General features: G+C 38.7%; 1 protein-coding gene and 1 pseudogene across 2 annotated transcripts in view; one reads left to right on the top strand and one right to left on the bottom strand.

The window, feature by feature from the left end:
- Window positions 1–3,207: 3,207 nt before the first annotated feature.
- RNF2 (ring finger protein 2) overlaps window positions 3,208–19,761 on the bottom strand; it is a 36,906-nt gene continuing 20,352 nt past the window's right edge. For both annotated transcript variants that reach the window (XM_045536404.1, XM_045536403.1), the window contains exons 2-7: window positions 16,678–16,766; window positions 12,951–13,111; window positions 11,612–11,827; window positions 7,158–7,430; window positions 5,803–5,974; window positions 3,208–5,520 (exon numbers count right to left, since the gene is read on the bottom strand). In XM_045536404.1, coding sequence (XP_045392360.1) covers window positions 5,419–5,520; window positions 5,803–5,974; window positions 7,158–7,430; window positions 11,612–11,827; window positions 12,951–13,111; window positions 16,678–16,764 — 1,011 coding nt within the window. In that variant the 5' untranslated portion in view covers window positions 16,765–16,766 and the 3' untranslated portion in view covers window positions 3,208–5,418. The remainder of the gene's footprint in view (window positions 5,521–5,802; window positions 5,975–7,157; window positions 7,431–11,611; window positions 11,828–12,950; window positions 13,112–16,677; window positions 16,767–19,761) is intronic.
- Window positions 9,458–9,570, top strand: LOC123627182 (annotated as a pseudogene).

Here is a 19,761-nt window from a genome sequence, read left to right as displayed (position 1 = left end):
GGGACACTGCATACGTTGACCACAGTGTAAAATGACCTCAGTTGTATCCCTCTATTAAAATGTGGTAAACAAAAGAAACCAGTTCAGGAAACCATTGTTTTGACTCTGCTAGTTACTTATGTTAATACTCTAACTATACACTCAGGAAATGGGAGAAGTAACCAAGGGATTGCGTTGGGGGGGTGGATCACTGTGGTAGACTTGAGTCAAATCTCCTTTTATTATACCAACTTCCATAAAACTCCACTCTGAATAAATTGTGTGATGTTCTGGTTCCCCCAAATTAGAACTGAAGACCAGTTCAGTAATCCCAAAAGATCTAAAAATTTCTTCCTGCATTGCATAATTGCTCTAGTAAATGGCCACAGGTTACTTTGTAGAAGGTGAAGAGATACACAAATGCATACTTGTGATGTTATATCAGGGTCTTTTCTCAAAGGGCTCCAGGAATCCAGTTAAATCAGGCCTGGGAACTGGGTGAGGGCTTGGAAATACCATAGTGGCTCAAGTCCGACCTATAATTTTCAGTTATATAAGTCAAATAGGACCATTTTGATCCTTTAAATCACATGATCAGTTAGCCAAGGCCAATCCTTGTGTTTTACTGATTATTTTGTCCTACTGCTTATTTAGTAACCGTGCCCACCTTTCTAGTCTAGCAATTAAGTGAACTTTGTCCTGACATGATCCAGCCTTGGCAGTGCCCACTGAATCAAGGAGTCGAGTCCATTTCAACTGAGGCATCTCTGACAGACAAACACACTATCAAGCTTTCCATGAGTTCCGGTGCTCTGCTCACTAGCGCTTTCCCAATGCCTTGGTAAAGAGAGTCAACTAGACTCTCATGAGGATCTAGTTAGAGGATCACACATATTAAATCCTCTCCAACATTCCCCCTCTTCTGTTTTCGATTTCCTTTCTCTACATTTCATCAAGGAATTTCTATCATATTACTTCCAATTTAGATGAGCCACTGCTGAGTCAAAATGTCTTTCAACCAATTAAAAAGGACCACTTGGAGCTGTTTAAAGGTGACAACTGAGCTAGAATCTCTGCTGTAGGTGTACCCATATTGCTAATTTAACCCAATTTAAAATTGTTATTTCTTTCAAGGTCCTACATACTCAGAATCTATTTCCATGGGTATTCTCCACATAGTAATATGTATGTTCCAAAAAAGCATTCTTTTAGATTATACTTTGTATTAGGATCTGACTCAAACTATGTCCTGGAAACAATTAAGGATTGTAAGGATAAAGCAAATGGACTTCTTTTTGCAAGCTAACTCTTTTAAATGATGTTATTAAGAGGTCATCAGCCAAGGCACAAGCATATCTACGGGGTTCACTTAAAGTGAGGATTAGGGATTTCGAATACTCATTCATCCAAGTCTTTCTAAAACTCTTATGTCAATTCTCAGTGTCACTCTTTCCTCACCAGTGTCTCTACTCTCACAAGACCCAAAAAGATAGGGATTCAGAAAATTTCCAGGATCAAGCTGTGTTTTCCAGCTGTCTCCGTCTAGGCTGGAACAGTGAACATCTCACAGTTTTACTCTCCATAAGACTTTCTTCATCATTAGGAAGAGGAATTCCCCAAGCCCAGAAAGAGGTTACGAAGAATGACCATCTAAAGACAATGTCCTATTTGTCTACAGAGCCTCATCAACCATGCCCATAGGATCCCCTTCTCCGCTGCCACCCTTTCCCCTCTGCAAGAACCAAGCCCTCTTCCAGCCCAAAGAGCTTTCCCCGGCTCTCCTGAAAAGATAAGACAATGTTAAAATGTGAGTAAATTGTACATGAGTTACCCCGAAACTGCAAACGTCTTCTACCTAATTTTATGTGAGTGAAGTGGACTGACAAGAGAGGAGTTTAGATGAAGTAGGCCCAGGAGTAAAATTTACCAAGTATAAAAACTTTTCCTAGGAAGTGGAGTATTAATTGTAATCGTTTATATGAAACATAGCACTACACAGCACTATTTATACATAGATTATATCATAATCTGTAACAGTAGATCTGAAACTGCCCTTTATAAAATTAATAAAGGGCCTCAGGGTGGGAACCGTGGTAGAGGCCTGAACTCTGCAAAGGAATAGGTATAGTTAAAATATACGTATAACCCAGCCACTGTTCCCTCGCTTGCTTTCCTGTAATTGCTCACTACTCAGGAGTCACACAGCTGATGGGCGTAAAGATTCTTAGCTTTCTTCATCGCTCCCATAGATAACATCGCCCTTGTGAAACCTAAGACTAGTTTTTGTGATATCTTCCAGGCCTTGCATTCTGGTGGACTGGCTAACTCACCCAGACTAGTGGCCCCCACCCACGAACTGTCTCAGCATAAGAAGACAACTTCTACACCCCTGTGACTCCCTACCCCCTCTACCCTGAACCCAGCCAATCAGCAGACTCAGTCGCCTTGCCCTTTGTCCACCAAACTATCTTCAAAAATCCTTTCTCTCAAATTCTCGAGGGGTCGGATTTGAGAAATTCCTCCCATCTCCTCACATGGCACATGTAATAGTAAATTTCTCTGCGGTAACACCTGCTATCCCAGTGTATTGGTTTGCCCTTGAGCAGTGGGACAGTGGACCTGGTTGGGCTGTAACAGTTCTTATTATCTGTATTTCATAGAAAAAGAAGAGAAAAAAAGAAAAACGAACTAAAGCTAAACAAGATTAATTTATTCAGTGCCACTCTAAAACTGGCAGGAGCCAGGAGGATCTAGTCCCAGGCAGACCTCAGAGCTCATGCTTTTAGTCACTTGAAAATATACCTTTATTAAAGGACATAAAGACATATGTAAAATAAAAGTTTAGTTTTGTTACTGAACCAAACTGGGATCCACTCAACCAGCAAAGCAAAGTCACACACTGAAGTTGAGAATTGCAGCAAGCAGCAGCCAGGCACGGTGGCGCGGTGGCTCACGCCTGTAATCCTAGCACTCTGGGAGGCCGAGGCGGGAGGATCGCTTCAGCTCAGGAGTTCGAGACCAGCCTGAGCAAGAGTGAGACCCTGTCTCTACTAAAAATAGAAAAGTTAGCCAGGCGTGGTGGTGCACATCTGTAGTCCCAGCTACCCGGGAGGCTGAGGCAGGAGGATTGCTTCAGCCTAGGAGTTGGAGGCTGCTGTGAGCTAGGCTGGCACCACGGCACTCTACTCAGGGCAACGGAGTAAGACTGTTCTCAAAAAAGAAAGAGAATTGCAGCAAGAAGAAAGAGGCATTTTTATTACATGGTGTCAAGCAAGGGGTAATCAACTAATGCTTAAGACCTAAACTCCTTAATGGCTTACAGGCCAGGGTTTTTAAAGGCAGGGCTACATTTGAGGCAGGGAAAATTGTACATTAATACATCTGGTCAACCTTTTGTTCCTCAGTTGAGAAAGTGATTATAGAAATTATCTGAACATTATTTTATGAAATCTTGGTTGGCAGTGATGGTCAATAGTATCCTCCCTCCCCCTGCTCCAAAACACACATACACACACTCTCTCCCTCCCTCTCTCTCTCAATGGTCTATCAAATACCTATAATTGTACTTCGCAAAGGATTACACATCCAATGACTTCACTAATGATGTAGTTTATATCCTCCCATACTGACAGATAAAAACACATACATTCTCTAAACACAAAGCTTATATTCACAAATAACTCTTTGCTTAAAGACAAAATTTCAATTAATAATCACAATGGGAATTTAGTTATTTAATGCAACCACTAATCTAATGTCACCAACAAAATCTAAGCAGTTTTATCACAAAAGCAGGGTTATATTCAGTGGGCATGCATTAATCTATACAACTTAACATTACACCAGAAAAGGAATTGAATATAAAAGTTCCCTTGATTTTTGGTGGTTTTTCAAATTTCATGGCACAGATTACAAAAAAAACTGTAAAAACAGATTTTAAATATTTTCAATAAAATGGTAAAAAAATTGAATAAGCTTTTAAGTTTTCACATTGGGCTGAAGATTACATCAAGCTGGCCCCAATCCGTCAAAATTGACAGATAAATATTTACAATGACTAGACAGACTTTAGTTACAATGGTACTTGCTGGAGGTGTGTACTCCCTATCTAAAAACCCTTTGGGGTTTAATTTCTGAATGCAAACATGTATTTTTAAGCACTGCAATAATATAAACTTGGAAACACACCTAGAACCAGGACAGGGACAAAAAATAACACACAAGTCAACCGTATTTCTGACCTGTCAGCATAAAGCCTTCTAGCTCCCAAACACCCAACACTGTCCTTCAACATAAAAATTAGGAAGAGTACAATGACTTTACCCTACTGGCTGGCATTCTACAGAATTATCTTTCACTACCTATCAACACAGGGCTCAAGCTCCATTAACCTGCTTCTAGAATGTAATTAGCAGAGCACCAAATTTATAAACTGATACAGCAACCCAAAATGCTAAACACACTTTTCAAATGGAAGCAAACTTTTCTCCATTGTTCTATGTGCCATGTTATTCTTGAAACTTACGTGGCTACCAATAAGAAAAGAATCAGGGAAGCTTTGAACATATCTTGTACTTTTTATCAAGGCTAAAGTGCAAAATATCTCATCTCTGGTATTTTAATAGGAAAAACATCAAACACACATAATAAAGGAACTGAAGTAACAGCAGAATTAATGCAACAAAAAGCACTCTTAAATATACATTTGAAGACTACATATTACTACCAATTTAATTTTTCTTTCAGGAAAATCTGTCAATGAGTCAAGTTCTCATAGAACTTAAGATTTTGTTTGATTCTCTTTCCAAGACCAAAAATTCCAAAATTACAGGGAAAAAGAATGAAAAAAAAATAACATTGCATGACGATGGACACTAAGTTCATCAAGAACTTCTTTTTAAAATGAGATATTATGGAAGAAAATACCATGAAAAGAACAATCCTATGAGAATTGTTGTTAAGCACAGTAAACTTGAGCCTTGGTCTTCATGAAGATACTACAGTTTATATAGAAAACTATAAATATACACAACTCCAGGGAGAAAAAAGTCAGAATACATATTATTTAACATTCTGTAGGCCTAAAAAACTTCTGAGGGAAGAGGGAAAAGAACGGCCAACAGAATCTTTACTTAAGAATACAGAACTATGAAAAATTCCAGGGCCCAAAGGGTGCTCCAAATGGAACCACGCTTTGTGAAAACACAAAACTTAGATAATATTTTTAAAAAAACAAAAAGTACTGAATAACTGCAGTCCCTTCCATAAAGGATATCTTAAATTAAGGAGAAAAGATTTGAATAGTGTAAACGAGTCTGGCTCAGAAAGAAAACTGAACAACATATCCAAGATCTGTCCATAAAAGTAATGAAAGTACATCTTTAATATTAAAGAAATAAGCTATAAAAAAGTTCAGTCTCAGAATTGGTTTTTAAAAGCTCATTTGTGCTCCTTTGTGGGTGCGTAATAAAGTTCCATGGGTTTGTTTACTTTCCAGTATTTCTCACTGACCAATTCCAAAGAAAAAGAGCCATTTAACACCTAAAACAAAAAAGAAAGAAAAAGTTATGAAAACTGTGATGAAACAAAAATAGAAATCCACAGAATCTTTTTTTAAAAAAAATCTTAGGAATTAACTACTTATCTCTTACACTGTTCATAACAGAATAAACAAAGGGTATTAAGAAGTTAACTGCCCTGTTGCAGTTTCTCTCTCAGGGTCCCAGGGTTCTACACGGCCTCGTTAGACCCCACCCCACCACTTGCCACTCAGGTGACCGACGTGCTCCAAGTTTCAACTGTCTATTGTCTGAAAATACTCACAGTGAACTGGCCACTGGCTGTTGCTATATAAATGGTATATTGCTTCTCACTGGCTGTATCAAGGTTCATCTGGTTTGATTCGCCTTTGCTTCGAAGTTCTTCTAAAGCTAACCTCACAGCCAGATACTTGGATAAGTGATCAACGGTGGCGTTACCTGAAGTCTTTATGTATCTGAAAGAATAAATCGTTAAAAATTTCACTTCTAGAATATACTAATGAGAAAAATTTACTTAAATTATGGACCTAACAATGTATTTCCTTCTTTCTTTCATTCTTTTTTTTTTTTTTAAGAGACGGGGTCTCACTCTGTCTGAAGCGCAGTACAGCACACAATCATAGCTTGCTATAATCTTGAACTCCTGGGCTCAAGTGATCCTCCTGCCTCAACCTCCCGAGTAGCTGGGACTACAGGCACCCATCACCACGTTTGGCTAATTTTTCTATTTTTGGTAGAGACAGGGTCTCGCTCTTGCTCAGGCTGGTCTTGAACACCTGACCTCAAGAGATCCTCCCACCTGGGCCTCCCAGAGTGCTAGGATTATAGGCACGAGATGCTGCACCTGGCCTAGAACTAATACATTTCTTAAAAGCTAAGTAAAATGTAAATGTCCCAATTATTAACAAAATAATATCAGAAAATTTATTGCTTTATCATCTAAAAACTTCTTATTGAAAGGTACAGAAGAAAATTACATGCTTACTATCTGACTGCTGGGCTATGAAAACTTTACCTACCTTACTTTCTGTAAAATATGTTATAAAGCAACAAAAAAAAATTAAACAGAAATACACAAAGTACTTAGGAGGGAAAAAGAACATATGCCTCAAACCCCAATCATCAGAATTTGTTGGCTGCAGCAGCAAGAGGAATAGTTAGAATATAAGCAGATTTCTTACTGTCTAAAAATTAAAATATCTGGTTTCTAAGACTGACCAGACAAGTGTTAATCTTAGGATTTTTAAAGCATGGCATACCATTCAATCGCTCATTCAATAAATATTTGATGATTATCTGCATTCAATGGTGGGCAGTATGCTAGAGATACAGTAGTAAAGCAGCCATCCTTGCCAGCGTGAATTTTAGAGCCTACTGGCACCCTAGTATGATTGTTTAAAAATCTGAATGGTCCTTTTCCCTCTCCTACCCAAAAGGGTCATTCCTTTCACATACATAATTTCAGGTGGAAAGCACATGAAAAAGAAAACAACAATTTAGGCAGCCAATGTATCCAAATTGAACCCCAACCGTCAATGGAATGAAATACACTACTCCTACTTCTTCTGAAAAATTGCCTTTTAACTCCAAATTAAACATTCTGAATTCAGACAATCTGAAACTAACCCGCATGCTTACCTTGTCTGTGCACTGTCATCTTTTTCCATAAGTGTGGGATGAGGCCTGAACACCAATTCAATTTCACTAGCACCATCCATTACTGGATCAATTGCCACTGCCGCATTGTTATTATCAAGCTCGAGCCCAGAATCATCAGATGTTTTGGTCCGTTTGTTACTAGGGCCTGCTTCCTGATTGCTGTGTGTGGACGCATTGCTACAGTGCGAACTGTCACCGTTATCTTCCGCACCACTACCATTTTCAATCTGTTGTTTCTTGCCTCGCTGTAATCTAGAGGAATAAAAAAAAAAAAAGAATGCATAAAGTTTACTTTTAGTCCTTGAAAAGCATCAAATTTGAAGCACATTTACTACAGAACTTCAGAATTCTAAAAAATCTTGATAACTGAATTTGCTCCAAGTTGGATAATGGCATTGTTTCCCACTCATCCCTGAAAGAAAATCTCTCACACACACAGACAAACATTTAAATGATTTAAACAAGTGTATCTACTCATTTAATAAGTTTCTTTATTAAACGAAAGACTGTAAGAATTACTGGCAAATCCTTATTTATATTTTGATCATTTTGTCCATTATGAAATTATGTTTAAAGAAAGGCATGATTTAGGTATGAAATGTGAAAGTTCTGAGGGAAGGTATTTATGCCTCTTTAATTAGAAATTCTTAAGGAAACACTATGTAAAAAGGATGGCAAGCATGCCCACCCTGCTGACCTCCCTCACAGTCTAATTGCTAACGCAATGCAAAATGATTTTAATCAGGAAAATGGGATGGTATCAAAATAACCAGCATGGGCGTGGAAGCAGCTCTCTAACAAGCTCAAATACTAAAACCAATTACTGAGCAAGGCACTTTGTGTATATAACCTCATTTACTCTTCAAAACAACCTGCCAAGGCAGTTAGCATTACCACCATTTTACAGTTGAGAAAGTGAAGAAACTGAGGTACAAGATTAAATAATTTGCCTATGGTCATACAACTAGTAAGTGCCAGAGCTAGACCCTAGGATGTCATAGCAAACCACGTTCTTTCTACCACATCACCTGTCTCTCTACCTCTATATACAAGAAAAAAGAAGGGATATATGATGAAAAAGAAATATGAAAGGATGACATGTATTTCCAAGAACAGTGTCATCCTTTCATATTTCTTTTTCATCATATATCCCTTCTTTTCCCGTCGTTATCATGTTTATTGCCCATCGTTATCATGTTTATTGCCAGGACAATGAACTAGCCGCCTTACAGGTTAAGAAGCTGATTAAGAACTCTTGTTTAAAAAAAAAAAAATTAATCCTCCTTATAAAATCTATAGATCATTTCAAAACCAAGAAGGGATTGGCTAACACATTAAATGACAAACTATAATTGAAAAAAATAATGGAACAAAAAACCTGGGGCCAGGTGCAGTGGCTTGTGCCTGTAATCTCAGCTACTCAGGAGGCTAAGGCAGGAGGGCTGCTTGAAACCAGGAGTTTGAGACCAGCCTGAGGAACACAGTGAGACCCTATCTCTTAAAAAAAAATAAATAAATAAATAACCTGGCACAGTGGCTTGTAACCTGTAGTCTCAGCTACTTGGGATGCTAAGGCAGGGGACTGCTTGAGCCCAGGAGTTTGAGGCTGCAGTAAGCAATGACCCCTATCTCTTAAAACACACACACACACACACACACACACACACACACGAGAGAGAGAGAGAGAGAGAGAGAGAGAGAGAGAGAGAGAGAGAGAGAGAGAGAATGTGCATACAACCACCCCCGCCCCTAAACTCTCGACAGTGACAACACAGGGACTACACTTAAATATTTTCTAAAACCGATAATTAAAGCAAAAGTTGTTTTACTTGGCCATAAATTACAGAGATCTAACATGTTTACTAAGAATTAATGTATGTACTTTTATCATACACCTATTTCCAAAAAAAGATTGAAGTGACAGAGCTAGATTAATGTAACTGCAGGCAGCATTTAAAGAATAATGTTCAGATAAAGGAGATTTATAGCCTATTATTATATATCCTACATTTATCAAATCACATCTATAATACTACATACTGTCTTGACAGTAGTATTTTAAGAATGACACCAATAATCTTGAATGTCATGTGAGAAATTAGAAATGTGAAAGTTTAGCCTTTAGAGAAGCATGTAAGACGATATATATCTATATTAAAGTATTTGGAAAACTAGAAGTAGAATTTGAAATATGTGTAGAATCCAACGAAGACAGGCCAGACTGCTACACACAAGTGACTAATTTTAATTCAATATAAAGGAAGAACTTACACAAAAAATTCACATATTCAAAAATATTTACTGATACAGACAGGTGCAAAAAATAAATCCTCTTTTGCAACTCAGAACTCATTGTTCAGTATGAGTTCTGATACCTATAAGAAGGAATATTATGGAAAAAAAAAATATTTACTAAGCAGCTACTTTAAGCCAAGCATGGTTCTAAGTACTGGTGCTGTAAGAGTCAATGATAACATAGCCTCTTCCCTCTTAGGGCTCATATTCTAGCTGCAGCGGGTACCACATGTCAGAGAATGGTAAGTGCTGTGGAGAAAAAATGAGGCAAGGAGGGTAAGGAAGTATGGAGTCCTGGGGTGGAAGACGGGAACTTAGCAGACATCTGGTGAGAAAGTGAGGGACGTGAAGATTATCTGGAAGAAGACAACAGTAAGTACAAATGCCCTGAGGCAGAAGCGTGCTTGGTGAGTCTAAAGAATAGTTAAGAAGCTGTAATCAAATTGCCAACATATGAAAGGCACTCCTGTCACACAGCCCCACTGCTTTCTAGTTTCTATGTTCAAACAAGACAAAAGACTACATGTAAAGGATTTTGCAAAGGGGATTCTTGCTCCTTAACAACATTAAAAGCCTACCAGCTCTAAGGAATATATAATTCTTTAAAACTAAATACATTCAACATTTAATACTTTATTTTAAGACAGAGTGGTAGGTTAGTGTAATAATATTAATATATTTAGAATGGAGCACATCTTTTAAGTCAGTGGTTTTTGACTGTAGTTGCACTTTAGAACCACCTGTGGAACCCAAAAAACAGTAAAGCCTGGGCCCTGATTACTCAGTCTGCCATGATACCTAAACACTGAGATTTAAATGCATCCCAAGCGATTCCCATCTTCAGCCAAGGTGAAAACCACTGGATTGAGATGGGGTTTTACTACTTCTCCTACTTGGAAAATGACAATTCTCCCTGGGGTCTAAATACATTAGAAGATAATGTCAGAGAGGAAAAAAGGATAGGGGTAAGGAAAGTGCCCAGATTACATAGGGTCTTGGAAGCCACCATAAAAGTCTTTTGGTTTTTAACTCAAATGTGAACAGAAGCTATTAGAGCGTTTTGAGTAAAAACCTCTGATCTTACTTCTAAGTTAGCAGAATTTCTAACTGCTGTGCTGATAACAGACTATGGGGGTAGCATGGGAAGCAGAAAGACCAGTTGGGAGCCAATTTCAATACTTCAAATGAAAGATCATGGTGGCCTGGACCCATCTGGACATACTATGGAAAAAGCTAAAAATATTTATTCACAGACTGAGAAAAAGAGGTTTAAGGGTGACTCCAAAGTTTTCGGCTTAAGCAAGTGGAATGACGGAGTTGCCATTAACTAAAATGAGCAAGAATGAGAGGAAGTAGTGGATAAGAATTACAAGTTCAGTACTGATCATGTTAAGTTTGAGATGCTTATTAGACATCCAAGAGGACACGAGTCTAAAATTCAGAGACATCAAGGCTGGACATATAAATTTGGGAGTCATCAGCACGTCGATGGTAATTAATACTATGAAATTTTATGAGATAATCTGGAGACAGACTTTGTATTGAAAAGAGAAATAAAGTCTGATCCCTGGCACACTCCATCTTTGAGAGTTAGGGGAATTGAAATAAAACCTGCAAAAGAAACTAAGCAGAAACAGCTAATGCCATACAAAGGGAACCAGGAGAATATGGTCTCCTGAAAGCCAGATGAAGAAAACTATTCAAAGACGAAGGAGAAATTGTGTCAAATGCTGCTAGGATGAGGTCTGAGAATCAGCAGTTAGACTGTGTAATGTGGAGGCCACTGATAACTTTGATAAAGGCAGTGTGATGGGGTGGTGTGGATGAAAGTCTGACTGGAGGGGGTTCAAAAAAGAATAGGAAAAGAATTGGAGAGAGACACAGCAACTCTTTCAAGGAAATCATGCTATGAAGAGGAGAAACCGAATGGTACGTGGATGGAGAAGTAGGTACAAGAGATTCCAGAATTTTAAATGGAATACCCTATTATGCCCAGAGGCATATATTATACCTACATGCGAAGGTAAACATGCATAACTACTATTTGCTACTATATTTCTTACCTTTTCCAAAAGCAAATTCAATATTTAATAAAGTATTCAGAAAACAGCTACCCTCTCTGGCCCTTTCCCATATACCTGTTCATAGCCTGTATCTTCAGTCCTTCCTCAATGCTGTGACTGAGTGCTTGCTGATTATTGTGCTTGTTGATCCTGGCTAATACTCTCTCTTGATGAGCTTCATACTCATCACGACTTGGATAAATTTTGCTGATGAGTGCATCAAAGTTTGGATCTGGCCTTAGTGATCTTTTGGAAACTAGCTTTTTCCGACAGGTAGGACATTCTTTGTTCCTAAAAAAATAAAAATAAAAGGGAGGGGAAAGCAAATGTAAATAATGCCAGTATCTCCGGGCTAAAGACAAAAATATCCAGCTTCTGGAAAGTTATCATCTTTAAGCCAGTACTTTTACCAAGTCACAGAAACTTAAACTGATTAATCTGAATTTCTGTGAAACTCTGACTGTGGGTAAGCAAGATTTTGGAAACCTCAAGACACTCTATATACTATTTGCCAAAAGAGAAAAATTTGAGTATTTCTCAATGATAATTTACATATAACCATTTTAGGAATAAAAATCTACTCTTTACTAATTTAAATTTCCCCTTTCTGATATCCATGCCGTACAAGGAAAAATTACCACCTATATATATTAACTGTTATCAGTTCTTTTACTGAAATAACACTTTAAGAAGGATATTCTTTGATATACTTAAAAAGCAGAAAAACCATGGTTTTATGCTTTGTATTATAATTTCCTCAAAACAAATACTCATCCTATAAAACCTCTAAAATTGTATAAAACCAACTGTTTCAAAACAAAGATTCTCGGCCGGGTGCAGTGGCTCACGCCTGTAATCCTAGCACTCTGGGAGGCCGAGGCGGGTGGATTGCTCGAGGTCAGGAGTTCGAGACCAGCCTGAGCAAGAGTGAGACCCCGTCTCTACTAAAAAAATAGAAAGAAATTATCTGGCCAACAGAAAAAAAAAATATATATATATATATACATATATATGTATATATATATACACATATACATGTATATATATATATACATATACATATACACACACACACACATATATATATGTATATATATAGAAAAAAATTAGCTGGGCATGCTGGTGCATGCCTATAATCCCAGCTACTTGGGAGGCTGAGGCAGGAGGATCCCTTGAGCCCAGGAGTCTGAGGTTGCTGTGAGCTAGGCTGACGCCACGGCACTCACTCTAGCCCGGGCAACAGAGCGAGACTCTGTCTCAAAAAAAAAAAAAGATTCTCCAACAATTAAAACCTAGACTTTAGAAAAATTTCTAGTTCTCGACTAAACACTTATAGAGAATAATGTATTTCCCAAACCCCGGAGAGCACTGTCAAGGTACCATTTAAGTACCTAGTATACTCTTTTCAACATACCCACTTCTAAGGGCTGTGATGATGCAGTCTGCACAAAAACGATGTAAACACTCCTTTGTAGTCATGGTATTTTTCAACATATCCAAACAAATTGGGCACATTAATTCGCTGTGTAGACTGCGAGGTGAAACCACAATTTCCAAGCCATCTGTTATGGCCTCCTGTAAAACAAGTCACTTTAAAATTAAATGCTACTTAATTTCTTTTATTATAGACAAGTTCAAACATATAAATGTATAGGAAATGGTAAAAACGAACATATATATGTACCTAGCCACCACCTTCAACTCACAGCCAGCCTTGTCATAGCGACGATCTTCTCCAACTTCCCTCAGCCCCACCACGCCCGCATTATATAAATGCTCTTATTTTAATGTTAAAGATAACATATTAATGTAATTAAAAGACAATATGGGAAATTAGCCTGGCATAATTTTAAAAAGCACTGCATTTGGAATCACCTGCCTTAGGGTCTAGTTCTAGTTACACTATATTAACCAACCGTGTGACCCTAAATAATTAATGTTTTCTCACCAGCAAAATGAGGAAGTTAGGGCTAAATGGAGTCTTAGAATTTTCATCTTCAAAAATTATGCCATTTTGACATACATTACGTTTTGTGCTGCCCATCAAGCTATTTTAAGATTCCAAAAAAAGTATTCTCTAATTTAAAAATAGTTTAACAGGATTTCATTTTAAAATCACTTTTGAAACTCAAAAAGTCTTGGTTCACAGAACAATTTTATACCAGGTGATCAGGTTCTCAGGCTAATCCACAAGCTGATTTAAACCAGAATACAGCTGAAGCAGAACATGTGTCACTATATCCAACTGTCATGCCTAAAAATGCTTCTCTGCAAAAATGCATTTGGAATTCCAATGTAAAATTCCAGGACACCATCTCCCCTGCTGCAGAGCGATTAGTGAATCCCACTTCCTTCACCATCTTTCCCAAAAGCCAGCATCAAGAACAAAGATAACCTAGCTCTAAAGCCACCAAGACCAGCTCCTATGGATTGAGGAGAGTTCTAGTACTGTGGGTATTATAAAGAAAGATGCAGGTAGAAGTAAGCGGCTTCCAATAGGCTCCTGACACTAGCTGTCCACCATACTTGTGTTTTCTTTATATGGTCAAAAGATTGACTACTCTAAAAGGACAGACATAGGAACTACAGATAGTATTCCTAATAGGCTTGAGTAAAATATATTTACATTTACACTAACAACTACCATTATTAAGTGCCTGTTATGTTTCAACTTTTACTTATACATAAAGTACTTTTTGTATTTTATTTTACTTAGTTTAATACTTACATGCAAATACAACCTTCATTTTATAGATGAGGAAACTATCACTCAGAGAGGATGATGACGACCCAGGTAGTAAGCAAGTCTGTTCTCTCCCTCTTTAAAACATGCCTAAAAAAAATCCCAACCCTAGATAAACTCAACCTTCTATGCTCTTCAGGGGTGTACCTGTGCAGATATGTACCACTGTAGGGGAAAAGAAGAGGGGAAACTACATTGGTATCACTAACAATTTTACCACCAGACTCAGGCTGGGTGTGGTGGTTCACGCCTGTAATGTCAGTACTTTGGGAGGCCAAGGCAGGAGGACTGCTTGAGGCCAGGAGTTCAAGACCAGCATGGGCAACACAGCAAGATCCCTTATCTAAAAAAACAAAACAAAACAAAAAACACAAGTTAGCTGGGCATGGTGGTGCACACCTGTAGTCCCAGCTGCTTGGGAAGCTGAGGCACAAGATCACTTGAGCCTAGGAGTTGGCTGCAATGAGCTATGATTGCACTCCAGCCTGGGCTCAAGACCCCATCTCTTAAAAAAAAAAAATTTTTCACCAGCCTTAATGGATGTCAACGTTGCTCAGCAATTGGTTAGTCAAACAAATTTGCTTTTCTTTTCTCTATGCTATTTTACACCTTTTCTTCTATCTACTTTTTTCCACCTGAACTTTCAATACACTACCTTACCATATTTCACTGAAACAGAGCTCCTTCATTTCTTCTCTACCAAATCTCTAAATCCTCGTCTCCTCTCTTGTTCACGGAGAAACTATGCTTCTTCCTATCAAAGGTACGTTCCTTTGTACCTTCTCGAGGACATCCTCTTTTGATTATTCTATTTGCTCTCAGGCTTCAGCAATCTATCCCTTTCCATTGAATCAGCCTAGAAGATTAGTATCTCAACTGGGCTGCTGCGTAGTAAATTGTGAATGATGAACTCTAGAGCTGTGCAAGGCAAGGGCGGGGAGGGGCACTCTATCTCCATCTTAGACATGTAACAAAATTTAACATTTAATTTCACATTCCCCTCCAGTTTTTGTTCCACTTCTCTGCTCCTCCGCACAGCCAGATTTCTCGGAAGAATCATATGTTCATCTTTTTTCACCCCTGCCCGCTTACTGGACCACATATACATACAATTATCATATCCTTGATTCATGATGTGAACCAATGAGAATGCATCATGATTCCATTTAACCTTCAACCTACCATAATCTGCTCAAGTGAATTTGCTCTTGTCAACATCATTAAGTATCAATACATACAGTCGTCTCTCTGTATATCCATGTGGGACTGGTTCCAGGAATCCTCACAGATACCAAAATCCTTGGGTACTCAGGTCCCTTACATAAAATAGTGTAGTATTTCCATATAACCTACACACATCCTCCTGTGTACTTCAAATCATTTCTCAATTACTTACGATACCCAATACAATGCCTACACATCACTTCATTTACATGGATCCAATGCAGTACTCAGCACATGGCAAATTCAAATTTTGCTTTTTGGAACTTTGTGGAATTATTTTCCAAAACATTCTCAAATCTGCAGTTGATTGAATCCACAGACACAGAACTCATGGATACAAAGGGCCAACTGTATTACCAAATCTAATATAAATATACACTTTTCTCAACCTTCATCTTACTCAATTTCTCAGCAGTGTTGAACATATTAACTACATCTTCCTTCTTGAAATAGTTCCTTTAGATTTGCAATCCCCCCTCTCTCCCAATCCCCTAATTTTCTCTCCTTTACTCTGATGGGGCACCTCTCAGTTTCCCTTACTGGCTCCTTGTCCACTACCTAATTTCTAAATGTTCAAGCACCTCTGGATGAAGTTATAGGCCTTCTGCTCATATCTCTGGGTGACTTTATCCATTTCCACTGCTTAAAATGTGCTGACAATCCCTAAAATTTTATAAGTAGTTTATAAGTAGTATGTAACGTTAGCATCGCTACCTGCCTGTTGTACTGGACTCTCAAACTTAAAATGAGTCCAGTTTTAAGCATGTCTATGGTCTTCTAACCTGCTCCTCCCCCATTTTTTGCCATCTTTACCTTCTCAAAATAATCTTCCCTAGCACCCTGTTATTACTTGTTACAACATGGACGACTTGCCCTTTACACAACTCTTCACGTGTAATTTTATGGATATTTACTTGTTTAATGCCTATAAATGCCATGGGCTGGTGCCACATCTATTTTAGTCACCACTGTTTACCTATGTCTAACACAGAAGCTTGTATAGGGTATTCAAATTATTGTTGAATCGATGAAGTGTCAGCCAAGCACATATAAGTCAGGACTGCTTGTATATAAATATGTCACTACTTTATCTTCTATTTGTTTCCATTTTCTAAAAATGTACCTCAGTTTACATGTCTTATATTTCCCCTTAAGTCCTCTTAGTCTGTGTTACCTGAGGTGTTCGTTGTAATTCATATAAGCTGAGTTCCCATGTTTTGCTTAATGGTTGAGTTCCGTTTGTCTGCACAGCCTGAGACATAGCTAGAAACAAAAAGGAGACAAAAACAATTTTAGTATTTGAAAGGGAAGGCCACAGTCTGAATCTATCGGTACCTCCAAAATTCTTATGTTGAAACCTAATTTCCAATGCAACGGTAGTAAGAGGTGGAGCCTCCGGACGGTGATTAGGTCAGAAGGGCTCTGCCCTCATGAATGGGATTAGTGCCCTTACAAAGCAGCCTGGGGAAGCCTTTCTGACGTTCCGCCACGCCAGGACAGACAGAAAGCACTATCCATGAGGAACAGGCCTTTGCCAGACACTGAATCTGCTGGTATCATGATCCTCAAAGCCCCAAGGCTCTCCCTCCTCCCCATCCTGCCCCACGCCACTCCTGCAGCTTCAGTGCTGTCACCTCTCAGCCACTCACCACGAAGACTACATCCCCCTCCCAGGAGTGTGCCAGTACTACCACCAGCACCATCAACTGCCAGATCAACCTAGAGCTCTACGCCTCCTTACATATACCTGTCCATGCCTTACTACTTCGTCCTCAATGACGTGGCTTTGAAGAACTTTAACATATATTTTCACCAATCTCATGATGAGAGGGAATGTGCTGAGGAAGTAATGAAGCTGCACAACCAACAGAGGTGGCCTAATCTTCCTTCAGGATATCAAGAAACCAGACCATGATGCCTGGGAGGGTGGGCTGAACACAATGGAGTGTGCATTACACTTGGATAAAAGTGTGAAGTAGTCGCTACTAAAACTACGTGATCTGGGCTGGGCACGGAGGCTCACGCCTGTAATCCTAGCACTCTAGGAGGCTGAGGCGGGCGGATTGTTTGAGCTCAGGAGTTCCAGACCAGCCTGAGCAAGAGTGAGACCCCATCTCTACCGAAAAATAGAAAGAAGTTAGCTGGGCAACTAAAAATGTATATAGAAAAAATTAGCCTGGCATGGTGGCACATGCCTGTAGTCCCAGCTACTCGGGAGGCTGAGGCAGGAGGATCACTTGAGCCCAGGAGTTTGAGGTTGCTGTAAGCTAGGCTGACGCCACGGCACTCTAGCCCAGGCAACAGAGTGACACTGTCTCAAAAAAAAAAAAAAAAAAAAAAAAACTACACGATCTGGCCACTGACAAAAACAACCCTCACTTGCATGAATTCATTGAGATGTACAAACTGAATGAGCAGGTGAAATCTATCAAAGAATTTGGTGACCATGTAACCAACTTGCCCTAACCATATAGAAAGAAACATAAAAATATTTTCTTTTCACACAGAGAATATTTGACCCACTGTTAAATCTTTCTTTTCTCTTACCTTTCCCATGTTTTGTTTTGTTTTAGTTTGTTCATTTGAATCAAATTTCTGTATTTGAAAGAATGATACAAATGAAAGAACTTAAGTGGGTATTTTGGTACAACTTACAGGGAAAAGTTAAGGTAACCCCAAAATGCATGCATTGCCTTGGTGACCAGGGAAGTCACCCCCATGGCTATGGGAAAGTCAGCTTAGCTTTTGTCATTACTGTCTCACAAAATGTGCTTGCTGAAGAGGTACTCTGCCTTGCCAGATTCTATTGTGCTCAGGCTACATGACTTGCGCTTTTTAGTTCTGTTGTACATAAAACTTAACTTGACATTGTCAAAAGAGCAGGCCCAGTTTGAGCTGGTCCCGTGCTTACGAGACATTTCTGGTTCAAATTTCCTTAGAAATTTGTGGATTCTTTATAAAATGTTTCTTGGATCATGCTCCCCATTCCCTGGTCCCAAACACATACACAGTCTTTGAGGGGATTAGGATAATACGCTGCTGACAATTAAGGATATAGGGCTAAAGCACAAAGAACCTACATACCCTTTATTCTCATGGTCAGACTCTCCATAACCAAAATCTCAAGTGAGACCCCGGCATATGCTGGATCATAGTGAACTCAAGTCAATTCTTGGATAAGAGCCTCAAGAGTGTATTTTCTACAGTATAGATGAAAGAGGAATTCATATTTAAATAGCAGGTGTATAGGCAAAAGAGCTAAGGTTGTGTCGTAAAACTGTAGGAGTCTGAATTATACTCTTAGCAGAGCAGCTATAAGAAGGCAGCCATGAGGGAGCTTCCAGATTGGATAAAACATTTTTCTCAAGAAAAGACCTTTAAATGTAACATTTTGGGCTACATTCTCAAGAGTTCTGTGCCTAAGAAATGTTTACCAGCTGCTTTAATCATAAAAAAATTGTCTGGGTTATTCATAGTATGTGAAATCAAACTACAGATTAATATGAGTGAGCTATAAATTATTATCTCAGAAAAGAGGACGAGGTTAGGTGAATGTGATTATTTAGAAATGTCCACTTACATTTTGAACAATGACTGCTATATTAGTTTTCTATGGCTACTGTAACATTACCACAAATTGATGGTTTTAAACAACAGTAATTTATTCTCTCACAGTTCTGGAGGTCAGAAGTCCCAATTCAGTATCACTGGGCCAAAATAAAGGCACTGGCAGGGCTGTGCATCTTTCAGAGGCCCTTGGGGAGAATCTGTACCTTACCTCTTTCAGCTCGAGGTAAATGCCAACATTCCTTACCCTGTGGCCACATCACTCCAATCTGCCTATGTGGTCACACTGCCCCATCCTCTTCTGTGGCTGTGATCGCCCTCTGCCCCCCTCCTGCAAGGCTACATGTGATGACACTGAGGGCCTCCTTGGCTAATGCCGGATAATCTCCTCATCCCAAAATTATTAACTTAATTACATATGCAGAGATGCCTTTTTCCAAGTAAAGTAACATTTATGAATTCCAGGGATTAGAACGTGGATATCTTCTGGAGGACATTTTTTAGCCTACCCCTCTTGCCAAAGGTAAAATATAACCCACCAATGAACATAACCAACTCCCCACAGACAACATGTAAGTCTTTATCCTGTATGTCATTTGTTTCATTAGTTTTCAAATTTTGTTTTGTTTTTATGAAATACATATCAGAAAATATAATTACTCCTAAATTTCTTAGATTATTTCATTTTCCT

The sequence above is a fragment of the Lemur catta genome, chromosome 23, assembly GCF_020740605.2.
Source record: "Lemur catta isolate mLemCat1 chromosome 23, mLemCat1.pri, whole genome shotgun sequence".
Classification (NCBI taxonomy): Eukaryota; Metazoa; Chordata; class Mammalia; order Primates; family Lemuridae; genus Lemur; species Lemur catta.
This window is presented reverse-complemented; position numbering and strand designations above follow the sequence as displayed.